General features: G+C 41.9%; 1 protein-coding gene across 1 annotated transcript; it reads left to right on the forward strand.

The window, feature by feature from the left end:
- Window positions 1-3,328: 3,328 nt before the first annotated feature.
- Window positions 3,329-26,256, forward strand: SRP68 (signal recognition particle 68). The gene is made up of 16 exons (XM_044983403.1): window positions 3,329-3,558; window positions 8,386-8,452; window positions 9,177-9,290; window positions 10,174-10,369; window positions 11,584-11,666; window positions 11,972-12,081; window positions 12,469-12,551; window positions 12,821-12,961; window positions 19,230-19,328; window positions 19,668-19,732; window positions 20,044-20,203; window positions 20,911-21,005; window positions 21,343-21,472; window positions 22,366-22,441; window positions 23,417-23,469; window positions 24,099-26,256. The coding sequence occupies exons 1-16, from the start codon at window positions 3,339-3,341 to the stop codon at window positions 24,324-24,326; spliced, it is 1,920 nt and encodes a 639-aa protein (XP_044839338.1). The 5' UTR covers window positions 3,329-3,338; the 3' UTR covers window positions 24,327-26,256.
- The last annotated feature ends 1,257 nt before the right edge of the window (window positions 26,257-27,513 follow it).

The raw sequence follows: 27,513 nt of genomic DNA on the forward strand, positions 1-27,513 counted from the left end.
TTCGTATGCACCTGTGGTATATAAGGGACTGAGGTTTTGAAAGTTCAGAGTGAACCCAGCTGCAGAGATGCTTCTCCAGCATCAGTTTGGTAACGTATAACCTTCCTTTCTGTATTGAGCGGTGTTAATCTTTGACTAATAATCTTTGATTAATAAATTCCCATTGAGCCTGGAGTCAGCTAGAGTCTTATTAAGAATCAAAATTGCACCCTAACAGCTGTCAAAGATGATAGCACTTTTCCACTAAAAAGCAGGGAAGAGGAAAACCACTCTGGGAGAAAAGCTATCAATTTGCAAAAGAGCCTTGCAGCATGGAACTGCCTGAGCCCCCAGCTTCAAAAATGGACAGCTGCCACTAGACAATGCAAGACTGACATCCTATTGAAAACAAGAGAAAAGGAGGGTGGTTAAGGCCTTGGACAGAGGCTCAGGAGATCTGTGTTCAGTTCCCAGCTCAACCACAGGCTTTCTGTATGACCTTGGGCAAGTCACTCAGTCTCTCTGTGCCTCCTTGTCCATCTGTAAAATGGGAACAATACTTAATCTCGACTATTTCTCACTATGTGTCTGTACAGTATCTGACACAATGCAGCCCTGATCTACTAGTAGTAATTACTACTACTATTACTACCACCATGTGCTACTGTAATATAAATAATAACCCCCTTTCCCATTGTAAAGCCTGTTCCTAGACACTGATAGTTTGTTGTATTGATTTTGCTGCCCTCTCTGTTCTTTTTTAGGCTATTGCAAGTGTAAATTGACTTGCATGGGTTCTTTTCTTTACCATTTGCAGTTATGTGTACACACATTGAGATCTTTTTCAAAGTTTCTTTACAAATGTTTGTGCAAATTGAGCTCTGGATTGATGGTACTGCAGACCGAAGTCTTTCTTTGTATAGAGCCTGACCCTTGGAAGAATCACCTCTTGGAGCGAGAAGAAAATTCATTCTCCTTAACCTATTCAGTCCTTGATCCCTCAGTGGAGCTGTAAAAAAAACCCCACCATTGGTAATGCAAATTCTTACCCATGGGGACCTGAATTGAAACCACCAAAGTCATTTTGCCTAGGACAGCTAGCAACCCTCACATGGTAGAACAACTTTGGGGCACTTCCAAGCTGGGTTTGTAGACTCAGTTCCCCATTTCCTTGCACCTTCTATCCCTGTATCCCATGCATGACCCAGTAGCTCCCCCAACAATGCAGTGTTGCCGAGTCACATCATATCCCCTCTTTCAGCCCCCAACTGCCCCAGAGGATGAAAAAGGTGCAGGTTTCCAGATGGAATCTGTGCAATGAGCCAACTGGTGACAGTTTTATCCTTAGGATTTACAGAATCCAGAGCAGATTCAAAGCCCCTGGCAAATGTAAGCACTTTAAGTATCAAGAGGGAGATGGCATGGTAGAAATGTGCTTGAGCTAAATACCACTAATTCTTTATCATTAGAGTGAACTCCCTTGACAGAAGACTAGAGAGGATGCTTGTGCTGTGTGTATCTCATTTGCAATGTAATAGACTTCAGCTGCCTTAATGAGACATATATGAATGAAAACAGCAATCATTTGTAAAAAGGTGTGTTATCTGAGTCAAATCCCACCTCTCTGCTTGAAATGAACATCACTTTAAAAACATGTTTGGTAAAGAAATCTCCTTCGATGCTGTGAGCCTCATCTCAAAGTTAAGAGCAGGTGGAAACACACTGAATATTAAAAAGAAGATTAAAGTCAAACACTTAAAATGGAAAGAAAAGATGCAAATTGTGATTTTTCACTGAGGCCCTCATGTCCCCAAGAGGGCACAGGAGCTCCAAGAAAATCAGATATAAATGAGCCTAATTTAGCCCTCTGGAGGAGTAAAAGAATTGCAATATAAACTGCTGATTACATTGGTTTATCACATCAGCATCCTGTGCAAATATCCTGCTAGGACATAAACAGAGGCAGAAGTCTCCAAGCTTTGGATTACAATACCTGCTGGTTTTATTAGAGTTGGTGCACTAATGACATCTATTTGAACTGTATTATTTTTTTTTATTATTATTAAATTAATTAACAAGAGTTGATATTTATTAATAACTATATTGCAGTAGTGTCTGGAGACTCCTGGGGGCCCTAATGTGTTAGGGGTGGTACAAACACATACAATGTTATGGCAAAAGTTGCCCAAGCATTTCCATTCTAAGCCTCTTGTTTTCAGTTGCTTATGATTTTCTAAAACTTTCAGCTGTGACGCTGAAATTTTCCAGGGTTGGCCAGGTGAATTTTTATTTATATTTTCCAAACCTGGAGGAACCAAAATGATGCACTGTTTCTGCATGAGAGAATATTTGGAGGGGGGAATCTTGAATTTTTTTTTTAAACAGCTGTAGCTGGATATAGAAAAATGAAATTTGGCAGAAAACAGCCTCCACTGAGAAGTGGCTTTCGAATACAGTATAGTGAAAATTGGCTTTGATTCGTCAGTTATGAGCATTTGAAACTGTAATTGGTATGATGTTTTTAGAACTTATTTGCAATGAAGGTGAGTTCTGTTTTGCAGTATGGCCCTACATCAGCTAGAGATGGGCCCAAGATACAAATTGGGGATTGTGTGTGGAGTCTGACTCACTTCCTCCCTGCAGCTATGGGGTGTTGGCACCTGGGGTTGGGGCTCAGCCTGTTAGCTGCAACATTCATGCCAGGTAGGGTTGCCAACTCTGATTGAAGCTATTCAGAGAGATTTTTTTCCCCAAACAGGATGTAATGTCATTTTCTCAAAATAGCCTATTAATCTCCCGGCTTGCTTCCAACAGTCATCAGGAGATCGATGCCGAATCCGGGAGACTCCAGGCCAATCCTGGAGGGCTGGCAACCCTGGTGCCAGGATTTGGGCTCTGGTTCTCACTCTCCTCTCCCAGCAAAGCGCAGGACATTCACACCCTGGATTTCTGCCTGGCAGGTTACAGGCGCAGCCAGACTAGCAGCCAGGGTCTAGCTTAGATCCCCACCCTCCCGCAGCGCCAGGTATTTGGGCCCTGGGGGGTTTGGGGCCAGGGCAAATCCGCTGGCTTGGTGCCCAGACACCAGGGTGATGGGCCCCAGGGCTTCGCTCAGCCTGGGGCTCAGGCCCCTTCCAGGGCGGAGGTAGGGGGCGGAGTGTGGGAGACCCACCCAGGGCAGAGTGGGGGCTGGGCCCGGAGCCTGCAGGGGAGTGGGAGGAGGGGCTGCCGGCCCCGCCTCTAGTGATGACAGGAGCCCGCCCGCGGGCCGGGCCCAGCTCTCACAATGAGGCTGGAAAGGGCTCAAATAGCAACTCGGAGGCCGCTGGGTCCTCCCCTATCCCAGCTCTCCCCGCGCCATGGCCTCCACGCGCAGCTCTACTCTCCCGGCCCATGATGCTGCGCGGCGGCGGCAGAGGCGCAAGATGGCGGCGGAGCGGCAGGTGACCGGCGGCGGCCGCCGGGGGGGAGGCGGCGGCGGCGGCGGCGGCGGCGGGGCCGGCCCGGAGGAGAACAAGGAGAATGAGAAGCCCGCGGGGGCGAAGGCGGGGAGCTTCGGGGACAGCCTGGGCCTGGAGAGTATCCTGCGGGGCCGGCCTGGCGGGGGGGGCCGCCGCGAGTGAGGACGTGTCAGTCAGGCCAGGCGGCGGGGAAGCCCGGAACCCCCCCCCCCCCGCGCGCTCTGTAAAACGGAGGGTTTTTTACAGAGCCGGGTGAATTCCCAGCATGGCTCAGCGCTCCCCTCCCATGTGTGCACAGGCCCCCGGCCGTATCTGCCTTGGGTGTTCGCTTTGCGCTGTTAACGGGAGAGGGTGGGGTATTCGGGAGAGGGGAGAAACAAAGGCGTGGCGGCGTGTAGTCGTGTGGCTTTGGAAGAAATGCTGGGGAAAGGGCCTGGGAAAGCAGCTTTTCTCCCTCTTTTCATGTTCCCGCCACACTGATTATTATAAAGGGCAGTTTTCTGTGTTGTAATTAAGTTACATTGCATAGTTAAATCAGTATGTATGTTTGGGGGTGGAGGGGCAGAGCGGAGACTGGATTTGACAGGTGGGAAGGGAAGAGTTTCCATTTTGCACTATAATGGACGAATGTTTATAGCTTTATGCACATCTAACCAGCCTGTCCAGAGTATGAAGCTGCTAACCACCCAAAGGCAAGTTGGAACATATTCTGAACACTAGACCTCTGGTTTGAAGTAATTTGTTTGCATATTGCTTTTACTGGTACTTGTTGGTATTCTAAGGTTCTCATTCCTGTTTTGATGGGCCCTTGTGCTGGGCATTGCTGAATTGTCATTCAGTTATATAGTCTCTCTCTTTCATCCCAAATAGAAGTATTTGGGAGATGAGGTAAGGAGTAGTGTGAGCTTTGTTATGACTTAGAACATGGAGAAACAAATGGGAGGTGTCAGGCACTGGTGGGTACTGCTGAGGTGTTTTAATAATGTAAATTGGTATAGTAGCATGAAAAAATCTGGATGACACTGGGTTAGGCTTCTGGTAACATCACCCTGATTCTGCAGAAAATGGGATGTAAGCGATGCATCTTTGATGTGAATTATGATTTTATCCTCTTGACACCACCCTTGCAGCCAGTGTAACAAATATCACTAACCTTCAAAAATTGAAAATTCCAGTCCGGATTTTATTTGCTTGGAATATGAGCATGTGGTGTATGAATTTTACTCAGTACTAATGTTTGGTTTCTCCAAGAGAACTTGTTATAGTGGATAAAATAGGTGAGTGACAGGCACATTAGCAACTACAGTTTGTATCATCCTGGTGATAGGTGTTTTGTGTAGCATGTAGCTTCCATAAAAGGCTATTGAGAACAGAGGATCCTTCCTGGCAGTTATAATAAACTGTAATGGAGTTAAAAATCAGAATTGGTAGTTTTAAATAAACAATTTTGTACAGGAGTTACTGTTCTCAGAGGAAAGTATTGTTTCTCTGAATTTGTAAACAAAATACCACTTTGTGGCTTACTAGGTATTTTTTTAAAATTGTTAAAGTCCCTTTTATCCACATTTTGTATTTTTTAATCACACTATGCAAAGAGCACAAGATGCTTCTAAAATACAGAAAAGCTAAGAATTACTTTGGCTAAGTGAAGCCTCATACATATTGCCATGTGTCAACCTGAAGACTAGCCAGAAGCATGGGATTCTTTCCAATCACTGTGAAAGGATCAGTGAGGTAGTTTTTTTTTATAAAGTTGATTTACCAGTTGGTACCTTTAATTAAGGCTGTAGGCTTTTTCTTGTGAGAAGTTTTAGTGTGAAACTAGCTCAACTGCACAGCTGTTGCGAAACCGAGTTTTACCTTGCAGTAGGAAGAAATGGAAATGAGGACACAAGTCATAACTTAACTTCTGGCAATAGTGATATACCGTATTGTTCCGAGTATAGGCCGCTCCTGATTATAAGCCGCACCCTTAAAGTTTGGTGCTATTTTAAAAAAATTAAATTTTTAACTTTTTTTAACAAAGAAAATATACACATTAGTAGAACAGTAAAACAGTATTTTATTTAATGAATAGGAAGACATGTACCAGTATTTTTAACACTTTTAACACTTTTGGTAGTCCTGCTTTTGACGGCATATGTTATATACTCAGAAATATTGAAAACTATTTTGTAGTTATACTGTAAATAAAGAAGGGAAAAGGAATGGACAACAAGGAGACTGATGGGAACAGTTCTCACCCTCTCCCCTGCACAACAATCAACAACATTAGCAAATGTTCTTAGGGTTAGGAATCATGGCCCCCCCCCCGAACTCCTGCCCCATCCAACCCCCCGTGTTCCTTGACACCTCCCCCCACCCCAGGGACCCCTGCCCCATCCAACCACCCCTTCTCTCTGTCCCCTGACAGCCCCTGGAACCCTTGCCCCTGACTGTCTCCCACCGCCCCATCCATCCCCTGATCCTTTCTAACTGCCCCACCAGGACCCTTGCCCCTATTCAATCCCCCTGTTCCCTGCCCTCTGACCCCCCCAACTCCTATCCACCCCCCACCCTGAACTCCCCTGCCCTCTCTCCAACACCCCCTCCCTGCCCCGTTAGTGCGCTGCCTGGATGTGGCTGGCGGCACTACAGTCCGGCCGCGGCTGGAGCCAGGAGCCCCGGGATGCTGGGCCGGAGCAGGAGTCACGCGGCCGGAGCCCAGAGCTGGAGGATGTGGCGGGAGCCGGACGGCCAGAGCCAGGTAGTTGGCCGGCCAGAGTAGGGCGGACAGGAAGGGATGCGGGGCCGGAGCCGGGCGGCGGGGGACGCGGGGATGGGGACGGCGGGGGACGGCGCCGGCCGGCGGGGGACGCCCAGAGAATTCCGGGAGCCCGGGGTCTTTGGTGGGGGGAAGAGCCCCCCCCCCCACAGGCGAAAGGACCCCCCCCGCAGGCGAAGACCAGGAGCAGAAGAAGCTCCTGCGCCTGGCCCCGCAAGAGTTTTCCGGGCCCCCCGGAGCGAGTGAAGGACACCGGGGGCCGGCGGAGGCGGGTACACGGGGCTGGAGCCGGGAGGCGGGGATGCGGACGGGGTGGAGCCGGGCGGCAGGGGAGGCGGGGACGTGGCCGGCGGAGGCAGGTACGCGGGGCCGGGGCGGGGACGCGGACGGGGCGGGGACGCGGCGGGGGAGCGGCCAGGGTCGGAGCCAGGCGGCGGGGGAGGCAGGGACACGGCTGGGGCAGCCCAGAGCCCTCTGATTCCCGGCCGCGGCTGGGATTTGAAGTATTTTTATTGTTTTTTTTTCAAGTTCCTGATTATAGGCCGCACCCCTAATTTAAAGACTTAAATTAGGGGGGAAAAGTGCGGCCTATACTCGGGACAATACGGTAATTTAGCGTTTGTAGATGAAGTGGCAGACCCAGTGTCACATCAGTGGTGGTAGGCATGCCCAAATCAACAAAATTGTAAGTAAAAGAGCTACTATAAATATAATATAATAATAATGAATAAATTTATATAACTAAATCTAAAATAGATTTAAAGAAAATTCAAGATAAATACTTAGAATTAGGAAAAATTAGGGGAAAAGGGGAGTAATTTGTTGTAAAGCTTGCCTGTGCTCCAAAAGTGAACACTCCTTTGTTCTATAAGTATTAGCTAGTGGTGTAATTTTAATACTTAGTAGTTCAAGCACTGTGTTTTAGGTGTACTTTAAAAGCAGCATCTTTATCTTAAAGTACCTCTGAATGAAAGGGATTTCAGTTTAATTATTTTCTTCCATAACTACTATAATTGGTGTTAGTTTTGACAAGGTTAGTATCCTGATAGGTGCTGTAGGAAATGTGATGTAGAGTTTATATGTAAGGATTGCAGAGATCGATTCTTAAATATAAGTGTTTCCAAAAACACTTCTCTTGAGATAAATATTTTCTGGTTGCGTCTTTCCCAAAAAATAAAAGTACTGATTATCATTTAAATGAATTGAATGAGTAACATCCATGAGAGTCACCAAAATGTACAGTGTAGGTTTCTTTTGTGTAGTATTCATTAATTGAAAGTTATTTAAGAGTAAAGCAAACACAGGACACACAGGTAAATCAGTCAGTGCTTATGCTAAAGATTGTAATTTTGTCTGGAAACCATTATGTGAAAAAAAGAATTGTTATGTAAATACTGTTACATTGTTCTCCCACAAAACATTTATTGAAGTAATATTAATTTTAATTGTTTTTAAATTTGCTTTACTAGTTTTCTTCTAACCAATTTTCAGTGCAAAATTAAACCTTAAGGAATTATTCCTACCATCCTCTTTTACAGGAATATCTATATTTAGGATATGATTCGCTTGGGGAAGACTGCTTTAGGAAATTACAAAGTAGCAATTATAATACATTCAGTAAAGCACCTGTAACACCCTTTTCAGGAGAGATCAAACAATAAAGCTCAGCAATGATTCTAAAATTAAAATTTTGCTGGCATAGCTAGGTCAGTTGCATATGTTTTGGGGCTTTTTTTGGCCACATAGCTATACCAATAAAACTGTAGGATAGATATTGTTATACCAGCATAAATGTTTTTGCTGGTATAGCTCATTTCACTCACTGGATTGGAATACTGACAGAAACACTATTGTGTTGGTATAATTGCATCTACACTAAAAGGGTTTTGCCGGTATAACTATACTGGCAGACCTAAGTGTAGACCTGGCCTTAATTTATATCCATAGGATTCTGAAAAATAAAATATGGTGGTGAGAAAATTTCTGCAGACAATCAGCTCTTGCATTTCTTGTTGAAAGGTTTCACTAATTCCTCTCTTGTACACCGAACCAATATCTGTTTTAAAGTTTGTGTCAGTAAAAATCCTGTAGAGTTCTGTCTTCTCCCATTAGTTTAGGATAGAAGGGCATACCAAGACCAAACTCTGTACAATCATAAATGTTCCTTAATGTGAATTCCAGTTCTTCAGATTATTAAGGAATCCCAACAGCAGCATGGTTTACGGCACGGAGATTTCCAGAGATACAGGTTAGTATGTTAGCAAGTAACACCAAGGCATTTTATATGTACTTACCTCGATTAGTGTAAATCACCATGCCAAGTCAATTTTAGCTCAGAGCACATTTACGTGCCAGTTTGCTGCCATAGGCAGGAAAAGATGATTACTTTGAAAACCAGTTGCCAAATAAAGAGCCATTGGCAGGGGCCTTACTGTAAATAGATGTCCCCTTTGTCTGTAAATGAAATTAATGTTCTTTTACTAATCAAATTATTAGAATACTGGGGTTAATTTGTTGCTTGGTTTTTGTTCCTCATATTTTCGTTAATGAGCTCACTAATACCTTGTTAATAGCCACTGAACTTGTCTTAAGGGGGGTGTGTGCGCGCGCACACACACATACATTACACTTCTAAGAAATCATTTGGAACACAGAGAGCATCACCTTTTAGTTAGTACAGATCAGTGGCCATGACATGTCTGTTTACATATTGCTTTATTGCTACATTTTTCTTGTCTCTTTTAACTATCTGCCATATCTCAGGTTTAATGCTCCTGTTATGTTTCTTAAACTTGACTCTGTATTGTATTGTTTAGAAACCTTCACTCCCAGAAACTTGTATATTGTCATACCAGGTACATTTTGTCCAGCATTGTTTTCTGATTATTCAATATAGGTTGGCAATAAAAGAGGGATACATAGGAGCCAAGTCTCATTCTTTGGAACTGATTTTATTTTGTGGTTATTTGCAGGGGTTATTGCTCCCGCAGGCTAAGACGACTCCGAAAAACTCTTAGCTTCAAGATGGGAAATAGACACAAGTTCACAGGGAAGAAAGTAACTGAGGAGATTCTCTCTGACAACAGGTATTAGGCATGGGGAGAATCTGGTGTTGGGTAGCAGTGCATTAGTGAATGCTCCTGGAGGTAATTTATCTTCATATGTCGCAAATGAAAACAGTTTGGGTGTTATCCTAGTTCACAGCTCTACACCTCTCTAAACCGCTTACTTTTGTGGAGAGTTTTTAATTTTGTAAGAATTTTAAAACCTAAAATAAAGACCCAAGTTCAGACTAGAACTGGGGAGCTGGGACATTGATAGTGGTGTGCGGGGAAAACATAATTCCTGCCCTCACTGCCTGGCCCTAGCTACTGCTGTCAATGCTGGTTTCTTGAGCAGTAAAGTTCAAATATTTTCAGGGGAGGTGCTTAGTCAGCACTTTTTTAGAATAGCCATCTGAATATAGACAACTAAAGTGCTGTTACCAGCAAGAATGAGATTGGGGACATGATCCATTATCTCTGAACAGAAACACTTGTTTGCAATTTGTACTTGTGCCTTTGAAATTCACCAGAATGTCTTTTCTGGTAGAACAACTGGAGAGCAGCCAGAGCTCTGGGCTCATTTCCCAGCTGCTAGAAACAGTTGATTGCTTTCTCGTCTTTTTTTCTTCTTTCGGGGGTTGGGGGGTGTGAAGATATGGATTTTTAGCCCATGGGATTTCTTTCCACCTGGTTTGTGTTAATGTTCTAAAATGCATCTGGCTGTTGAAAATGGTGGTTTTATTTTTAATTATGTACCTGGAAAAGCAGTAAGACTATTCTACTTTTATTCATCTTTCCCAGGATTTTGTGACACTACAAAGCGGAGACTTGATACAAAATTTTCTTTCATGGCTTTAGAATTCCTGAAGACATCTTTCAGTAGTTGCATCTCAGTAACAAGCAGCCTTCTGTGTCTGTCCTATAGGTACTTGCTGTTGATACTGATGGATGCAGAGAGAGCCTGGAGCTATGCAATGCAGCTTAAGCAGGAAGCCAACACAGAACCCCGCAAGCGATTTCATTTGCTTTCTCGCCTGCGCAAAGCCGTGAAACACGCTGAGGAGCTGGAGCGCCTGTGTGAAAGCAATCGGGTGGATGCCAAGACTAAGCTGGAAGCTCAGGTTATTTCTAACATTCAGTTTTCTTTAGCAGAGGCAAAGAAAGGATAAACTAACCTTTTGTTTCTCGTTGAACAAAGGGTCCTTCTTTGTAAACTGACACTAAATTGCCTGCTCTGACTTCAAATTAAGAATGTCCAGGCTGATTTTAGTTTACTGGTTATTGAGCTCTAATATGTGTGTAGTTTGATTTGATTAGTCAGTCTGTTTGAGCAGTAGCACTAGAAGCTTTACAGTAATGCCTTGAGGTCTCAATCAGAATTAGGGTCCAACTGTACATGTGCTATATAAACACATTAAGCAATGGTCCTTGCCTCAGAGTTTAATTTAAATTTAAGATTAAACAAAGGTGTGTTTGTTTTTTTTTAAATGGCAGGAGTGAGGGGAGAGGATGAGGGTACAGCACTCCTAACTCATTTCAGAAAAGAAAGCTGTGCTGTCATTTTGCTGAGTGCAGCATTCTGAAAACTGAGCAACATTTCTTACCAGATGTAAGCTACCACTTTTTCAGAGTCCTAAAATATACAGTAGAACCTGAATTACAAACACCAGAGTTAAGAACTGACCAGCCAAGCTCACATCTCATTTGGAACTGAAAGTACCCAGTCAAGCAGCAGCAGAGACAAAATAAAGCAAATACAGTACAGTACTGTGGTAAACATAAACCATTAAAAAAAGAAAAGCAGCATTTTTTCTGCATAGTAAAGTTTCAAAGCTGTATTAAGTCAGCGTTCAGTTGTAAACTTTTGAAAGAACACCCAGAACATTTTGTTCAGAGTTATGAACCTTTCAGAGTTGAGCAACCTCCGTTCCCAAATCACAAGTAACATGACTGCCTACTGGCCAGTGGAGACAGGAAACAGTCATCGCTTTGTGATACTAGCTTCCTATGAAGGGAGCTCTAATAGCTGCGCAGATATGATTAAAACTGCCATTTTGCATCTTTTGTGGGCCTTTTCTGGGCTACAGAAGTATCTTCTCACAACAGCAGTTTGTGGGTAATGATTGCAAGCCTTGCTTCATCTCACATCAGGAATTTGTAACTGTCAGTGAAAAAGTGATGATGTTAACTAGTGTCATGTAAGTGTAAAATCAAAATTTTCCTTGATAACATTGCTTGAATTAGGATTTTTTTGGGTAGTGGCATCGCTGTTAATGGACACAATGGAACTATGCTCTCACAACAATTAACTTGTCCACGTGTGCTCTGTCTGCAGGCATACATGGCTTACCTCACAGGAATGCTGCGCTTTGAACACCAAGAGTGGAAAGCAGCTATGGAGGCTTTCAACAAATGCAAGTGAGTTTCTCTTCCTTACCATCTTTGTCAACGTGAACTTACTTAATACAATTTGATACAAGACTAGATAAGTCTAGGTGAGCTGCTTGTTAACCCTAATGGTTTGGTTTCTGCCAGAGATCTGAAAGCTCTGATTGCAGTTGTGGTAACCAGTAGCATGATGGTAGAGAGCTGAGCTGTGGCGTTGAATCGGCTTCCCACAGAGTAATGGTTTAGTGTTCAGCAGCCATCCTTTCCCTTAGCAAAGTCTTAATATCCTATTAAAAACAAATGCTGCAGTGTAAGTTTTCACTTTCCTGCTGCAGGACTATATATGAGAAACTGGCCAGTGCTTTCACAGAGGAACAGGCTGTGCTATATAATCAGCGTGTGGAGGAGATTTCACCCAACATTCGCTATTGTGCCTATAATATTGGTAAGTAAAGTAGGGTAACAAATACTTAAAGCAAGGATTGCTTTTGAGGCAAGGGTTATTGGAGTGTTTATCTTAAACTTGTTGACACATGAGAATGAGTCCATTCCTAATGCTCTGAGCAAACCCTGCCGACTCCTCCATGTGACTGACAAGGCCCTTCAATTCTGACCTGATTAACAAAGTGGAATTTATATTGAGTTGTACAACACTATGGTTTTATGTAATGTGGATAAATACATACTCTGGGCAAGATTCATACAAAGTCACTTTTTTCTTCCCAAAGTTACCTAAGCACCAGTCTGTGTTCTAGAGACCTGGGTTCAAATGCTGTCTTACTGACAAATGAAAATGAGTTTGGTTTGACTCATTCTGACAATTTTCTCTCAGGTGACCAGTCTGCTATCAGTGAGTTAATGCAGATGAGACTGAGATCTGGTGGCACAGAGGGTCTTCTTGCTGAAAAATTAGAGGTAATTCACTGCATGTTCCAAAATTTGGAATGCATGGTGACCAGCTCACGCTTTTGGCTTTGCTTTAAGTTAAATATCCATGCATTGTACAACCAAAAGACAGAGGAGCAAGGTTACTTTATAGGGAGCAAGGCTTATCCTCTAGAAAGTAATGGAACCATGAAATATACTCCAACCTTCAATTTAAAGTAAATGTGCGGATTAATCAAGTATTCAAAAGTTGCATTCATTTAAGTTGTCAGTCACTCACCTCTGTCTGCACTTTTCAGTCACTGATCACCCAGACTCGAGCAAAGCAGGCAGCTACCATGAGTGAGGTGGAATGGAGGGGAAGAACTGTCCCAGTGAAGATAGACAAAGTGAGGATCTTTTTATTGGGGCTGGCAGATAATGAAGCGGCCATTGCTCAGGTAACTAAGAAATCACTTCCAGGTATTCTATGCCAGTGTTATAATATCTGCTTCTGTAACATCTATGTTGTAACCTCTATGCTGTTTGTGTATTGTTGCTATATGCTGATGTGTTCTACCCCAGAAATAGCTGTATTTAAATGGTGTTGTGGTAATCTCTGAACATATTTTGTAAATCTCTTTGGGGTCTTCAGATGAAAGATGCTGTATATATGAAAATAAGTCAGCTACCATTTCCCCAAAAAAATGGTTCTTTAAATACCACCTGTGCTGGCCATTAGACAGAAGCAAAATGGCCATGTAACTAGCCCTTTCCCTGAAAAAAACAAGTACCGTGCTGTATCGGGGGGGAAGATCTGCCACTGTGGCATGCTGTTGACTTATATGAACACTATAAAGGAATGGAGGAAAACACTTGCAGTCAGAGTAATTGTTTGGTTGTGCACAACAAAAACAAGATTCCCCCCACCCCCACCCTTGATTCTTAGATTTCTCAGGGAAAGGGTTCAGAAATAATGCTCCTGCCTTCCATTGGCCACAGGTCTTGAGCTGCTGCTGTTTGAAGCTGCAGCCTATCTTTAGCAGCCACTGCTGCTTGTTCCTTGGCCTGCTCCTGACTACATCAGAAGTTGGGAAGTCTTTCTCTACAAGCAGGGAGAGAAGCTTAGTGGAGCAGGTGCACAGCTCAAATTTAAAATAGTTTTTAAAAAGACGAAGATCTGATTTAATTCTCTCTAGTCTTTATTTTTTTACAGAATGGAGTCAGTGAGTGGAGGTAGAAAATGATAGCTGTGCTTTAAAGGAAACATGACAAACGGAATTTACTTGTGCAGCCTCTAGAAGTTTATTTGTATTGATCTCACCTGAAACTTTTATTTTTATGCAATCATATTGATTTCTGAATAAGTAATGCTTAAATTCAAGTTATGGATTAAATTGATCATCTCAGAAGACAATTCCCTGCAAGTAATATAGGAGTATGGCCAGTAGGTGGTGGTGCAGCTTCGCTTTTGTGTTCATCAGCTTTCTGTCACTTCCATTCTTTTGATAAATGCAGGTTAGTGGTGGATAGGGAGTCTTTCGGTTAGCTATAGGGTGACAGGATATCCTGATTTTATAGGAACAGTCCTGATTGTTGGGTCTTTTTCTTATAGAGGCTCCTATTTCTCCACCCCCCTCCCCCCTCCTGATTTTTCACCTTTGATGTCTGGTCACCCTAGTTAGCTACCCTCGCTCTTCGGATGACCTGTTCCTTATGATGACGACAGAATGGAGTGCTGAATTTGATTCCATCTTGTTCTTTAAATAGTTACTGAAACCTTCTAATGGGCTTCCAGAAGACAATGGTATGACACCAGATTTGACTATCCTAGTTGCTATAGATAGAGAGGAGTGGTCTCCAGACTTCTAAAGCTCTATATTGGACTCTGCCAAGAGGGGCTACTGTCTGAGATTCTTCAGCTGTCCTGTTTGTATAGTAGAACCTCAGTTACGAGGACCAGAGTTACAAATGGATTGGTCAACCACACACCTGATTTGGAAAAAGTAGTACACAATCAGGCAGCAGCAGAGACCCAAAAAAGCAAGTACAGTACAGTACTATTAAATGTAAATGACTAAAAAAAGGGAAGTTTAAAAAAAAAATTGACAAGGTAAAGAAACTGCTTGTTTCATTTAAATTAAGATGGGTAAAAGCAGCATTTTTCTTCTGCATAGTAAAATTTCAAAGCTGTGTTAAGTCAATGTTCAGTTTTAAACTTTTGAAAGAACAACCAGAACATTTTGTTTAGGGTTGCAAACATTTCAAAGTTATGAACAACCTCCATTCCTGAAGTATTTGTAATTCTGAGTTTTTAACTGTATTGTGGCAGTACCTAAAAGCCCAGGCCCCACTGTATCTAGAGACTGCTAAGCTGGGCAGTGCTTGCATTTAACTCAGTTGCTGAAGGTAAGGATAGGTTTTCCTTCAGCTGCATTTGACCAGAAGTGAACATAAACCTATTATGCCTTAGTCTTGTGAGTAAAATAAATGCAGAATCTTAGAGCATGTACCTTTTTAGCTGCTTTGTGTTAATTGGAGATGCAGAGAAAAAATGTTAAAATATAAACTCCAGGAGTCGATTTCATTCAAATTTGACCCAGGTGTTTCTCACTTCTGAGAATTCCCCTGAATTGAGACTAGATGCCTTGACTTGAAGGCACATAGCTAACCCATAGCCCTGTTGAATTAAAGAGAGTATAGAGTGTGTAGGTGCTGTATCAATCAGTTCTGTCACTGTTCTCCTTTGTAAGGATTCTGTAATCTACTCTGTAGTAGAAGAGCACTGCATAAACGAGTGGAAGGAAAATATCTTTCAGGGACAGTCTACTATGGATAGAGTAAAAAGGACAAACTAAGATTGGGCATTTCTAAACTTTCAGAACTAGAGCTTTAAGTCAAGTCAGTTTCAAGCAATTTAAGTCTGTTCCTCATCAAAAACTTGAGCCTGTCCGATGCCTCTTTTCTTTGTCTGTGCTTGGTATCTGTCTGGCTTCTTACATCCGACGAAGTGGGTATTCACCCACGGAAGCTCATGCTCCAATACGTCTGTTAGTCTATAAGGTGCCACAGGATTCTTTGCTGCTTTTACAAATCCAGACTAACATGGCTACCCCTCTGATACTTGTCTGGTTTCCGTTCTTTGTGTCCATTGAAGTTGAAATGCTCCTGTGGGTGGAGTTAAGAATGCAGTCAGATGTCTTATGTTTCTGGTTATTTACAGCAATTAGTCCTGCCTTAATAATCTTATTTAAAGTTTTTTTTTTTTTTTTTTAAAACAAGGTTAAAAATGTTTGCAGTCTGCAGGCCTACAGTTTTATAAGGGGTAAAATAAAACATTCTTGAATGGGTTTGTTAAACCTAATAACTTGGACAGTCTTTGTGGGGAGGAAAAACAGTCTGAAAAGCAGTTGAGTTTTATATTTACTGGGCATGTGCAACAGGACTTCTGTCCCAGAGCAAAAAAAGCAACAAGCTGTATTGGGATAATGCTGTTATTTTTAGACCCTTTCAAAACTCTACGCTTCATTGCAGTTTAAATGCAGGGGAAATACTAGGTTGCTGCAGCAGACTAGAATAATCTGTTTACACAGTGGTGTATTACATGGAATATAGGGCAACAATTTCTCTCATTTATCCCAGAGGCGTTCTAACTTTCCAAACCCAAGTGGGCCTTTTGTGAATTCATTTGCAGGCAATTTTCCTTACTTTATCAGCATGGCCTTGCATTTATTTTAAATGATCTTTCACTACTATTTTAATAGTCATCTAGTTGAAAATGAAGTGAGTTTCTCAGTGGATTGTTCAATTGGTTGCACAATGTGTCAGTCCGTTAGGTGAAGATCAGGATCCTCCTGCTTGGATGTGTCAAAAGGGTGTGTATTCTCACTTCTCCTTATTTGAGTGTTCTAGGCACAGCACTGGGAGCCAAGAACTCCTGAGGTCTGACCATGATTCTGACAGACTTCTTGTATGGTGTTGAGGAAATGAACTTTTCTGCCTTGGTTATGCATATTAGTGAAATGCAGGCTTCATAGCTTTAATTGAAGTACTATTAAAGGATTAGCATTATGGAAGGAAAAAGAACTGGATACCTGCTTTTAGAAATTCTTACCGCTGTGGGAGAAGGGAGATCAGAATAACCAAATTGAAACTTGCACTGTCATCTAGGTTTCCTAAGACATGATGCATTATCTCAAGTTGTTTGCTATGGGCAGGAATGATTTCTATTAGTGTCCTGAATTGCACTAAGAACAGTAAGTGAACAAGGCTAGATCCCATCCATGTTTCCATGGAAGTGAGTGCAGTATTTTAGCACTCTGACTTCCAAGTTGTTGCTTTACTAACTTGATCCAGGAGCGATGGCATAGGGTAGGCAAGGAAGTGTAAAATACCTTGCTGCTTTTCTGGTTGGTAGCAAGGTGCACCCTCTGTTCATCACTTGTGACCAAATCATGTAATCCATAGGTGGATGCCCTGTCTTCATTGGACCTGACAACCTGGGTTTCCTTGTTTGGTTTTTAGATTAGTGTGTTTAGTTTTCGGTCTTTAAGTTACATAAGAATATACCATTCTTACCAGGTCAGCCTCCTCTCCTGTCTGTTTTAAGCATTGTTTTTTTGGTAGTTTAGTTTAGCCTTTGATGTCAGGAAGTCCAGGTTAGCACCAAAGAGGCTAAAAATGTATCTGGATTGGACCACAAAGCCTGCAAAAGAGGATCGTTTAACAAGGCCAACTGAAAGTCAAATTTCTATCACTCTTACAAATGCAAAGAAATTGAGCTCTCAAAGTGTCATAGATTAACACTAACAAAGCTTTGGTCAGGGAAGGGCAGGCAAACATGAGTAGGGAGCTCTCTGGAATGCTGTCTCTAAATTGCATGTATTTTCTCATAATAGGAGCCCAGCTCATTTCTCATCTTCTCTTCCCCCCCCCCCCTTGTTTTAATTACCGTTGCTTAAATTTTTCTGTACTGCAAGATAGCTTGTCTTATTTACTGACCATATCTATTCCAACAGTACACGTGGGGAAATGCTCTGGCACTATTCAAAGGGTCGCTTTTGTACTTAGCATTCTTGTCTGTCCAGAAAGTACAGAAATATCAGATACATTCTTTCAGTAGTTGAGCTGTTATGAGAAAAACCATTACCGTTTGTGGATGTTTGTAATGAACCAAATGAACTAGAAGGGTTGAGTTTTGAAAATGTACATTAAGCATTTGTCCACCATTTCCTGCTCTGACCTACTGGAAGGCAGGCTGCTGATAAAATACAGTTCTAAATGCAGAAACAGTTGATTTCAGTTAGAGAATTAATACCAACCTAGCCCATCTTGTGACATTGAGGGCTATTTCTGTGGGAGAAAAGAGAAATAAGCCTGGGACTGTATTACTGTAACATTTTCTAGTTCATTATGCCAACTAAAAGAAATGACTTAAGCATTTTGAAGGTACTGGTGAATTCAGGATTATCAATGGGGATATAGAGACTTTCACCTCTAGTCATTAGTTTGCTACTATGACCAGAGCAAGACAGAGGGACTATAGATTGACTGGGACATGAAAAATTAACTTAAACTCTCATACCTAGAAGCGATGTCATTAAGTCAAAGATGAGACAGACAGGACACTGAACTTGAGTTGCCTCTTTTAAAGAGGACTTGAGTCTCCTAGGCTGTCATACTGGAACAGCACTAATCTTTCATGCCTTGGGGAAGATTATCTGTATTTTCACGTAAATAGCCTTTCAAACAAGAATTCCAGATTACTTTGCAGCTTTTTCTTAAACAGGTAATGCAGTAAATGTTGAGATATTAAATATGCATTGCAAATATTTGAGTGATGTCTAATGCAGTTCTTGCGCTCCTGGGTCAGACAAGGGAAATGGAGTAAGACTGTTAATGCTGAATGTAGGGGAACAGGGAGGTTGGCTTGTTTTTTGGCCTGGCAAGCAGTGGGTGCTATCCATCTATGAAGGAGTGAATGCCTGGAGTCCCTTCAAGTTTATTTAAGGAGCAACTGTGACTGATTCTGAAGGTTGGTGGTTGTGATGTAACTCATCAAAAATTTCAATGTGTAAAGGAAATCAGGCTGTAGACATCATTTACTCTGCTGAATTTTTACTCCGTCATACATGATCATATCTCATGCTCTTTGCATTTTCTTCTGGTGTCCTCAAGTAACAGCACTATGTATCAAGAGGGAGAGGACTCCACAGTCTTCAGATTGGACATGCATTCTAGCTCTGCAACCCATTGTGCTACTGATCAGAAATCTGCCAGCATTTCATTCCTCCTTTCAAAGTGTGTAGAACTAATATAGTTTGTAAACATGAAAACTGGTTACCACTGTACTGCTTGGAAGGAATTCTTACGAAAACCCTTCCATGCTAGACAACAGTGAAACTTTCAGGCAGTGTAAATGCATCTCTCCTTTTCCTGGAATCTATCTATGCCGGCACGGGGAAAACAGTGCCTTAAGTTCATCAAACATGCAGACATGAGTGGTTGCTCTGTAGTACAGTTTTGCTGTTTAGAAACAGTTTGAGCACATACAGTTACATGATCCAGCTATGCATTGTGGTCAACATTTTAAAAGCAGTAACTTGGCAGAAGTTTGAAAAGACTTAATGAAGGAAGATTAACTAACTCTTCCACAGTACCAGCCCCACTAATAGGAAAATGTGTTTTTGAGAAATACTTATTTTTGTCTCTTTTCTGTGTTGCATTTAGGCAGAAAGAGAGGAAACAAAGGAACGTCTGTTTGAGTCTTTACTCAGCGAGTGTCGGGATGCCATACAAGCTGTTCGGGAAGAGCTGAAACCAGACCAGGTAAGCACTAAACATATTACTACTTCCAAAGATAGAGGTAAATAGCATTTCATCTTCTAGGGTCTCTTGTGAAGTTCAAGCCACATCTGCTGTGGCCATAGTTACTTTTGGCTCCATCAATAACAAGGTGTGCTGCAGAGTAATTCAACAGTGGCCAACGTTCCTCCTCATAATTGAACTCTGCCTGGACATCATCTCTGTCATTCATCCAATGCATTTTTTTCTTTTTGTGAGCCGATTCAGTTTCCACTTGTCCTTCAAAATTTGAGTTTTCTTATCCTTTTACTGCAGTTACCAATTTAAGTAAATCACACACAGCTTTTGTTCCAATTTCTGCAGAAGCAACGGGAACATTCTCTGGAAGTGGATTCTGGGAAAGTGTCCAATATCCAGTACCTTCACAGGTAAGTGTGTCTGCGTGTTTAGGGCAGTGTTGCATTCCCATGTAGATTTTGAGAATCTCCTCTTAATCCTTTGTCTTGGGCCACCTCAGTCTTAAATCATCATCTAAACCTAGTAGATCAAGTAGAATCTGGTTTTCCCTTGCATTCATTTCTGGGAGCATTGGACCCAATGTCCCGTTTTCATTCCCCCCCCCCCCCCCAAACTTGCTGTACCTGGAAATTTGGTATCTAATAGTGGGAAAAACTATTTAAGAACTGCTGTGAATGACTTCCAACAGAATTTCAAAGCTTGTGTAAATGGTACTTTCTAGTTACCTGACGTACATCAAGCTGTCAACAGCCATCAAACGCAATGAGAGCATGGCAAAAGCTTTGCAGAAGACACTGCTGCAGGAGCAACAGTCAGAGGATGATGGCAAGCGTACAGCAAGGCCTCAGGACCTGATTCGCCTTTATGACATCATCTTGCAGGTAATGCCAAGACAGAAAAATCTAACTTTCAGGTGTTTCATTGAGACTTTTTAAAAATGTAGTGTGCCAAAAGGACTAACCAGGAAGAACAGAGGAAACTACAGTCAGGATTAATGTGATTAACTGAAAGGGTTCAGTTAAAAGTCCATGGTACCCAGTAACCACTTGGGAATATTTAAAAAAGTGGATTAAACAATCTCAAAATGCTGATTTGACTAAAGTCTTTTGAATCTCCTTCCCTAATGCAGAAGTTCTCAAGCTTCTATGTATCACCATGGTGCTGTCTCATTTCCAACTGCTAGATTAAATTGACAGCTAAAAGTAACATTAGAAACTTCCCTATTTCTTGTAAGCAGTTACCATGGTTACCACATGGATATTCCATTGATCTGGTTAGTTTAGTGGGAAGGGAGATGTTGCATGAAAGAAACTAACAATGTGGTTCTTACTATGAAAGATTGAGAGCCTACTGTCCTAATGCATATTTTCTGTCAGGAAGTCTTAAATTCTGCCCTAAGGGTGAATCTACGCAAGTTTAATTGAATGATGTTCTCCAAGTTAATATAGCAATAACTAGAAAACATCATATTTGCCTAGGCACATACCATTGCTCTGACTCAGGAAACAGGCAGCTTTCTTCTTTCACACACCAGATGAGAGCGTTCATTAGGGTTTGACGCATTCCAATTTTTCTGTACTTTGTACAGAATCTGGTGGAACTGCCACAACTTCCTGGCCTAGAAGAGGACAAGAACTTCCAGAAGGAGATAGGACTGAAGACACTGGTGTACAAGGCTTATAGGTAACCCTCTGGATGGAACAGCAAGGCTGTTTCTTTAGCTGGCAGTAAGCAACAGAATTCTCTATGGCTAACCAGGCATGAATTCTGGGAAGTCACATAATTAATATTCCAGTGCAACTGCACAGGACTAGGTTGGGAGAAGCGTGGTGGGGGACTCTATCTCAGAGTGAAATGAGTGGGACTGCAAGTGCAAGCTGAGGAAGATCAGCCTGACCCAGATGTATAGCTCAATGTTAGGGCAACCTGTTTACAATCCATACTTTTGAATATTCAAGAAATATGCTCAAGGAAAGCAATTAATCATTGTAAGGGTTAACTTTGTTCCTCACCCTGCCAGGTGTTTCTTCATTGCCCAGTCCTATGTACTGGTGAAAAAATGGAGTGAAGCCCTTGTTTTGTATGACAGAGTCCTGAAATATGCCAGTGAAGTCCAAGCCCAGGCTGGTGCTTATAAGAACAGCTTGAAGGTATGAACCAAACTCTTCCACACTTAAGAGTTCAGTTAACTACCAGTAACTAAATAATAGGCCACTATATTTCAAATATCATCTTTAAATGATGAGAATATTGCCTTGAGCTCTTGTAACACCTCATGCTTGCTACAGGTTTTATGATGATGTATGCTAGTGCAGGCATGGCTCCCTCCATCCTGCCCTGTACGATTGGAGGGGGAGCAAGGGAAACCTAGATTTCCGCAACAAAAGTATCCAGTAAATATCAGTGACTATTAGTTGCATAAAGATAGGAATATAGCTGCTGCTTATACAGGTCGTCACCAGAGTAGCAAGGTGCTTACCTGTATAGCTGTCCAAAAAATTTTTATGTCCATATGTCTGGATTTCACTTGAAACAAGGCTTATGTGGTACCATAAGGTCCATATTATATATCAGGGGTATATAAGTGGTGTGCCGAGTCTTCATTTATTCACTCTAACTTAAGGTTTCGCATCCCAGTAATACATTTTAACCTTTTTTAGAAGGTCTCTTTCTAGAAGTCTATAATATAACTAAACTATTGTTGTATGTAAAGTAAATAAGGTTTCAAAATGTTGAAGCTAAATTTAATTTTAAATAAAGCTTCAACGTTTAAAATGCAGAGCCCCCGAGACCAGTGGCCAGGACCTGGGCAGTGCGAGTGCTGCTGAAAATCCGCTCGCGTGCCGCCTTTGGCACTCGTGCCATAGGTTGCCTATCCCTGTTATATATGTTCATCTCTCCTCTGAGAATTGATTGGCACTGCTCTAAAATTCCTAGTTTGTCAGAGTTGAAGAGTCTAAATTTTAAACATCTCTCTCCCAATTCTTGTTAAAACTTTGCTTTATACAATTACTTGACTCAGAGGTATTCTTAAATGATCTAGGAGTTGCCTGATGTCCAGGAGCTGATCACTCAAGTGAATGCAGAGAAATACTCCCTGCAGGCAGCTGCTATATTAGGTGAGTTATGCAATCCTGCAGGAGAACTGGCTTCCCTCAGATTCAGTCATACATATTTATTACTGCAGCCACTTGGACTTTTTCATCTGTAAATGCTACAAGACGAAAGTTGCTTCCCACATGTTTTCTTGATCCATATTGTATTCAGAAAGCTGTTCCTTTCCAATTCCAGCCTCTTCTAGAAGCTCTGCCTGGTACCTCTAGGGCTGCCACTGGCAGACTAGAGCCTTCCCAGCTTATTCTGTAATCAGAGGTTTGAAAGATCTTCTTCTGAAGGACTCCTACCCCTTTTACCATTCTGCAAAGAGCACTCTCACGAGCACTTCTTAGGTGCCACCAAAGATAAACCGCATCCAATGTATGGCACCTTCGTAGCAGTAGAGTGTGCATTGAATTCCCTGACTCATCTGTCACTGGGTCTGGCTTCACAAGCAGACACTAGGGAGGGCTCACTGAAAGAGGAAAGAGCTCGTATTTTATTTTGGCACAGTTGTACTGAGTCCTCATTCAATGCTAACTGAATTGGGGAATTTGTAACCTATACCAACCTGTACTCATCTCTGGCAGACAAGAACTGATGAATCTGCCTTGCTTGCAGATAGAATAACCAGGGGAGATCTGACTTTTTTCCCCTCCTTAACGTTGTGGACTGGCCACATAACTTGGGGCTTTTTGCCCTCACCCTCTTTCCATATAGCTATCACAGTGCCATGCCTCTGTTGGGACTGGGAGATCATTTCTGTGCCACTTTAGAAACAGGAAAGGTGGGGTGCTTGTAAGCATGACCCCGTTTGACTTACAAACTAAGCAAGTTCTCTGCTGGAGTATTCAGTCTTCCATATGCTGAAAAGCATGAACTCCAAGGTGATTTCTGAACACATCTTATGAGTTTTGACACTAATAGTCTATCTTCTGAGGTGTTCTTAATAGACTAGCTGTCTGCATATTCATATAGCACTTCTGTGAATCTTTCAGATGCAAATGAGGCCCACGAGACGGAGTCTCCATCCCAGGTCAAGGATGGCAAGGTGAGTCATGGCTTTGTGCACTGGGATGAAAAAGGCAATTTCATTAGCACTAGTATTTTCTGCAAGAGGAGAATTTTCTAGTAAATGGGAAAAGTAAAGCTTAACTTTAACCTCAGAGTAATGAACGTGTCCACTAGTTACAATTTAAAATAGAAATTGTCAAACCTAAGATGCGCATGCTTCAGTAAGACCAGTGTGTTCAAAATGGGCTGTGCAATATGGTCTGTTTTGGGTACAGAATGGCCTAAGCTGGTTGCTTTCCCTCTCCCCACAAGCACTGAAGGGGTGTGTGCGTGTGGGAGGGGAGAGGGTTCCTTGTTACCTCAAGGTAGCTAACTGCAGGACTTCAGCTGGTTTGGGTAGTGAAACTGAGGCTGCCACTGCAACATCTTCGGTCTCCGTTTTTGGGTTTACAATGCAGTGCCCAATGCATGGGAACACTGCTTTTAGTCTGCTGTACTTTTTCTTAGTTAGCTGTGGTGGTGATGAATGAGTACCAGAATGCATCCAGTGCAGTTGGCTCAATACCACTGCTCATCCTGAGTGTCTAGATGCTGCTACTTGGCCATTGGGCCAGCCATGATATGTCCTCAGCTTGTTTAATATTGGTGTCTGGATCTCTTTTTCAGCTACTCTCTGAACGGTTTGAGACATTCTGCCTGGATCCCTCTCTTGTCAGCAAACAAGCCAGCCTGGTGCATTTCCCTCCTGGGTTCCAGCCAATCCCATGCAAACCCTTGTTCTTTGACCTGGCCCTCAACCATGTTGCTTTCCCACCTCTGGAAGACAAGGTGGAACAGAAAGCGAAGAGTGGTCTTACAGGATATATCAAGGGCATCTTTGGATTCAGAAGTTAACTAGTGGCCTTCAAAGGAAGGGAAGTCTTATTCTGTTGTGGAAAAGCTCCAACAGGGTCCAGAACATAAATATCTGCATCTGAAACCAATAAGGGGAGACTCTTACCATCTTCTTCCCTGTGTTGTGTATGTGCCTGTGCACTTGCATTCTTTCCCAGTGTATTAGAGGAAAACCGTCTACCCCAGGAACGTGTGTACTATATAAATGTCTGATAACATCTGGAGCAGAGAAATTCCATTGTCCTCTGAAAAGTTGGAGTTTGCTTTTTGACCAGTGCCCCATTAAGGGTCAGTACACACAATGGACCAGGCATAGACGTATCTTGATGTTCATCGATGGTTGACATTATAATTTGATGCTCTGATCAAAACATTCTTTGGGGGTGGGAGGAGAAGGCAGGTGTTGAGGGGCTGCCTAAGCAAAGCATGTGAAACACTAGCTAGGGAGACTGGATTCCTGCTAGTGCCACCTACCACTCCCTGACTTAAAAATATATATAGTTATGTAAAGAGAAACCTCTTATTTTTAAAAAATGTTGCATTCAGAAATGAGAGCTGAAACTCTTGTGCTAAGAGCAGGGATGGTAAATACTTCAACAAATTTTAATGATTACTTGATCTGTGGTGGAGTCTGTCTGAATTTACACATTGCAGCATCTGTGTAATCCTTCCTCACTGGGACATCCAGTTAAATGCCTAACTACAGTATTGAACCTGTTCTGAAAAGGCTGTTTTTGGGAACCTAGCTGCTCATGGGTGGCTTTAAAAGGAGCTGCTCAGTCTTCATGGAAAACTGAAAGTCTGTTTATCCTACATGCTCATTTCCTTTCTTCTCACTTAAACAGTCTTGTTTTCAGGCAAGCCTATCTTTGTCTGGAGTTCATCTCCTCCTGCTTATTTCTCATCTTCAGTCTTCTGACTTTGCTATTGCATTTGATTGTTATGGAAAGAATTTAAGATGAGGAATAAGTAACAGGAGCCCAGTGGATTTTTACGCACTAAGATCTTCTCTTGTACTAGACTACATTTTTGTAAGAGTGCCCAGATGCTATGGTGATGGATGCTTTTGAAATGCAGGTAATTTCATATTGCTGTCTTTTTATTAAAAAAAAAAAAAGGTTGGGGGGCAGAACTGTTCCAAAATAAAATTTGGACGTTTTCCATAAGCCATGTTTGGGTCTTCACTGAGGTTTACTGTAGTTGGATGCTGAGATGTAGCAGTTTGATAGCCTACGAGTTGTCTTGGCTTTCATACTGCCTCTCACTGCTGCATTGTTTCAGCGTGAGGGCTTGGTAGTCCACAGGCTGGAAACAAGAAAAACTGGTTTATGCATATTGTGCAATGTTGGAAATATTCCATGAAAGATGCTTCTCTTCATGAGATTGGAGAGCAATATGGAATTAATATAAGGTTTAAAAATGATTGGAAATAACGCAGACTTGGTATTCCAAATTGATGTGATTCATTAATTCTTAAAGTACAAGACAGTTTCTTGCAGCAGGACTCCTATGCCTAGAGGTCAAGGGGGTGGTGGGAGGGAAAAAGAAACTGATCCTGTTTCTCTGTATATTTTACGATGTGCAAATCAAGTGGATTTCCTGATATTCTGAATCTTCTTTTAGTCTCTACCTGGGAGGGGGATTTTATAGAAGAAAACAAACGTAAGCTGAAGAAAAGCTGGATGTCAAAGAATATTTTTTAATTTATCAAATGATGAAATTTCAAACACAGCTGTGGTCCTAGAACACTGATTTCTGTCAGTTCTCCATAAAGCCTGTTTGTTTAATTTAGAAATAAGACATAGTCATGTGATACACTGACCCAGCCCTTTTCTGGCAATTTGCCTCGTGCTGTTTTTCTTTGACTGTATTTTTCTCTGAACTTCTCTCCTCCTTTTTCAGATTTTATATTAAATCAATTTGAGAATTATGTTCCTGTTTGGAATGCAAACCAAAATGTTTGTTTGTTCGCCTTCTACCCCAAGCTTATGGGGGTCTGGACTCATTCCAGTGAAACTTGGGTTGAAGCCAGTTTCTGATTGATTGCTGTTACAAATGGTTACAGGCAGTTAGCCTCTTTGTTAAACATCCTGTGACACACAACTGATTAGTTTGGACACAAGAAATCCTAAAACAATAAAGTTTTATTCCTGATTTCTGAGGCATGTAGTTTATATGAAGCGCAGGAAACATGGGCTTTCGTTACCTAAAGGGTAAGATTGATCTTCTGAAAACTCTATCGTCTTTGAGATTATTCAATCCTGAATCAATGAAGACTCAAATGTGCACCATTATCAGATATAACTTTGTTCTTTTCCTTAAAAAAAAAAAAAATAGATCCTAGATTTATAAGCAGTGTGTTGCTCTTTGCATTTTTGAATGATGCAGAAGAAACTGATGAAGTGCTAGGAAAATATCCAAAGATAGTAAAAATATGTACCGCTTTCCCTTGAGTGGCTAGTAACTGCTGTCAAGATGAAAACCAGATTGTGTTAAATTTATTGAAGTTTTTAGCACGAAGGCTGGATTTGGAACTGCTGCCTAAAGGTCTGACAGTATTGGTCGTAGGGAAACTAGTGTGGCAGTCTTTGATAGAGGATCTGATGCATCTACAAGGAAGGGCCAAAATGCTCAGCGGTGAGTAAAAGGAGTAGGTTGGTCAGCTGTGGTCAGTTGCCAAACCTTCACAATGCTTGCACATCCAGAGCAAAAAGCTAAATTCAAATTCTGATATTTATGAACCTGGCATGTGAACTTTTTCTTCAGCTCTCTTATCAGAGATAGTAAACGGCTCCTGTGATTCAGAGCAAAGCTTAATGTTTTACAAACTAGCTGCTGGCCCCAGTGGTGAGCTTGTTCTGCACACAACACAGCTGTTTGGTGAATTGCTCTTATTTAGACTGCGAGTTCACTTTGCAGGATTTAGTATCTTTGCAATAACTGAGTGACTGGAATCGTACAACCTAATACCCAGACAAAACTTCAGTATAGTTGTTAGTGGGGAAGAATACACTTCACATGCAAAATCTTTACATGTATTAAGATTTTAAAGGCTAACATAGGAGCCCTAATTCTACATGCATTTGTCCTTGTCCATCTATTTGTTGGCTGGAAAAATCTATTATGCTTAAAGCAACCGTTGAAATGTATAATATAAAGGGTGAAATGAAAACTGCTGATCAGTCAA

The sequence above is a fragment of the Mauremys mutica genome, chromosome 12, assembly GCF_020497125.1.
Source record: "Mauremys mutica isolate MM-2020 ecotype Southern chromosome 12, ASM2049712v1, whole genome shotgun sequence".
NCBI lineage: Eukaryota > Metazoa > Chordata > Testudines > Geoemydidae > Mauremys > Mauremys mutica.

Coding starts and splice junctions, on each gene's coding strand:
- SRP68 (XM_044983403.1), top strand. CDS start 3,339: ATGGCCTCCACGCGCAGCTCTACTCTCCCGGCCCATGATGCTGCGCGG. Junction 9,291..10,173: donor GAGATTCTCTCTGACAACAG/GTATTAGGCATG, acceptor TCTGTCCTATAG/GTACTTGCTGTTGATACTGA. Junction 19,733..20,043: donor AATATCCAGTACCTTCACAG/GTAAGTGTGTCT, acceptor GGTACTTTCTAG/TTACCTGACGTACATCAAGC.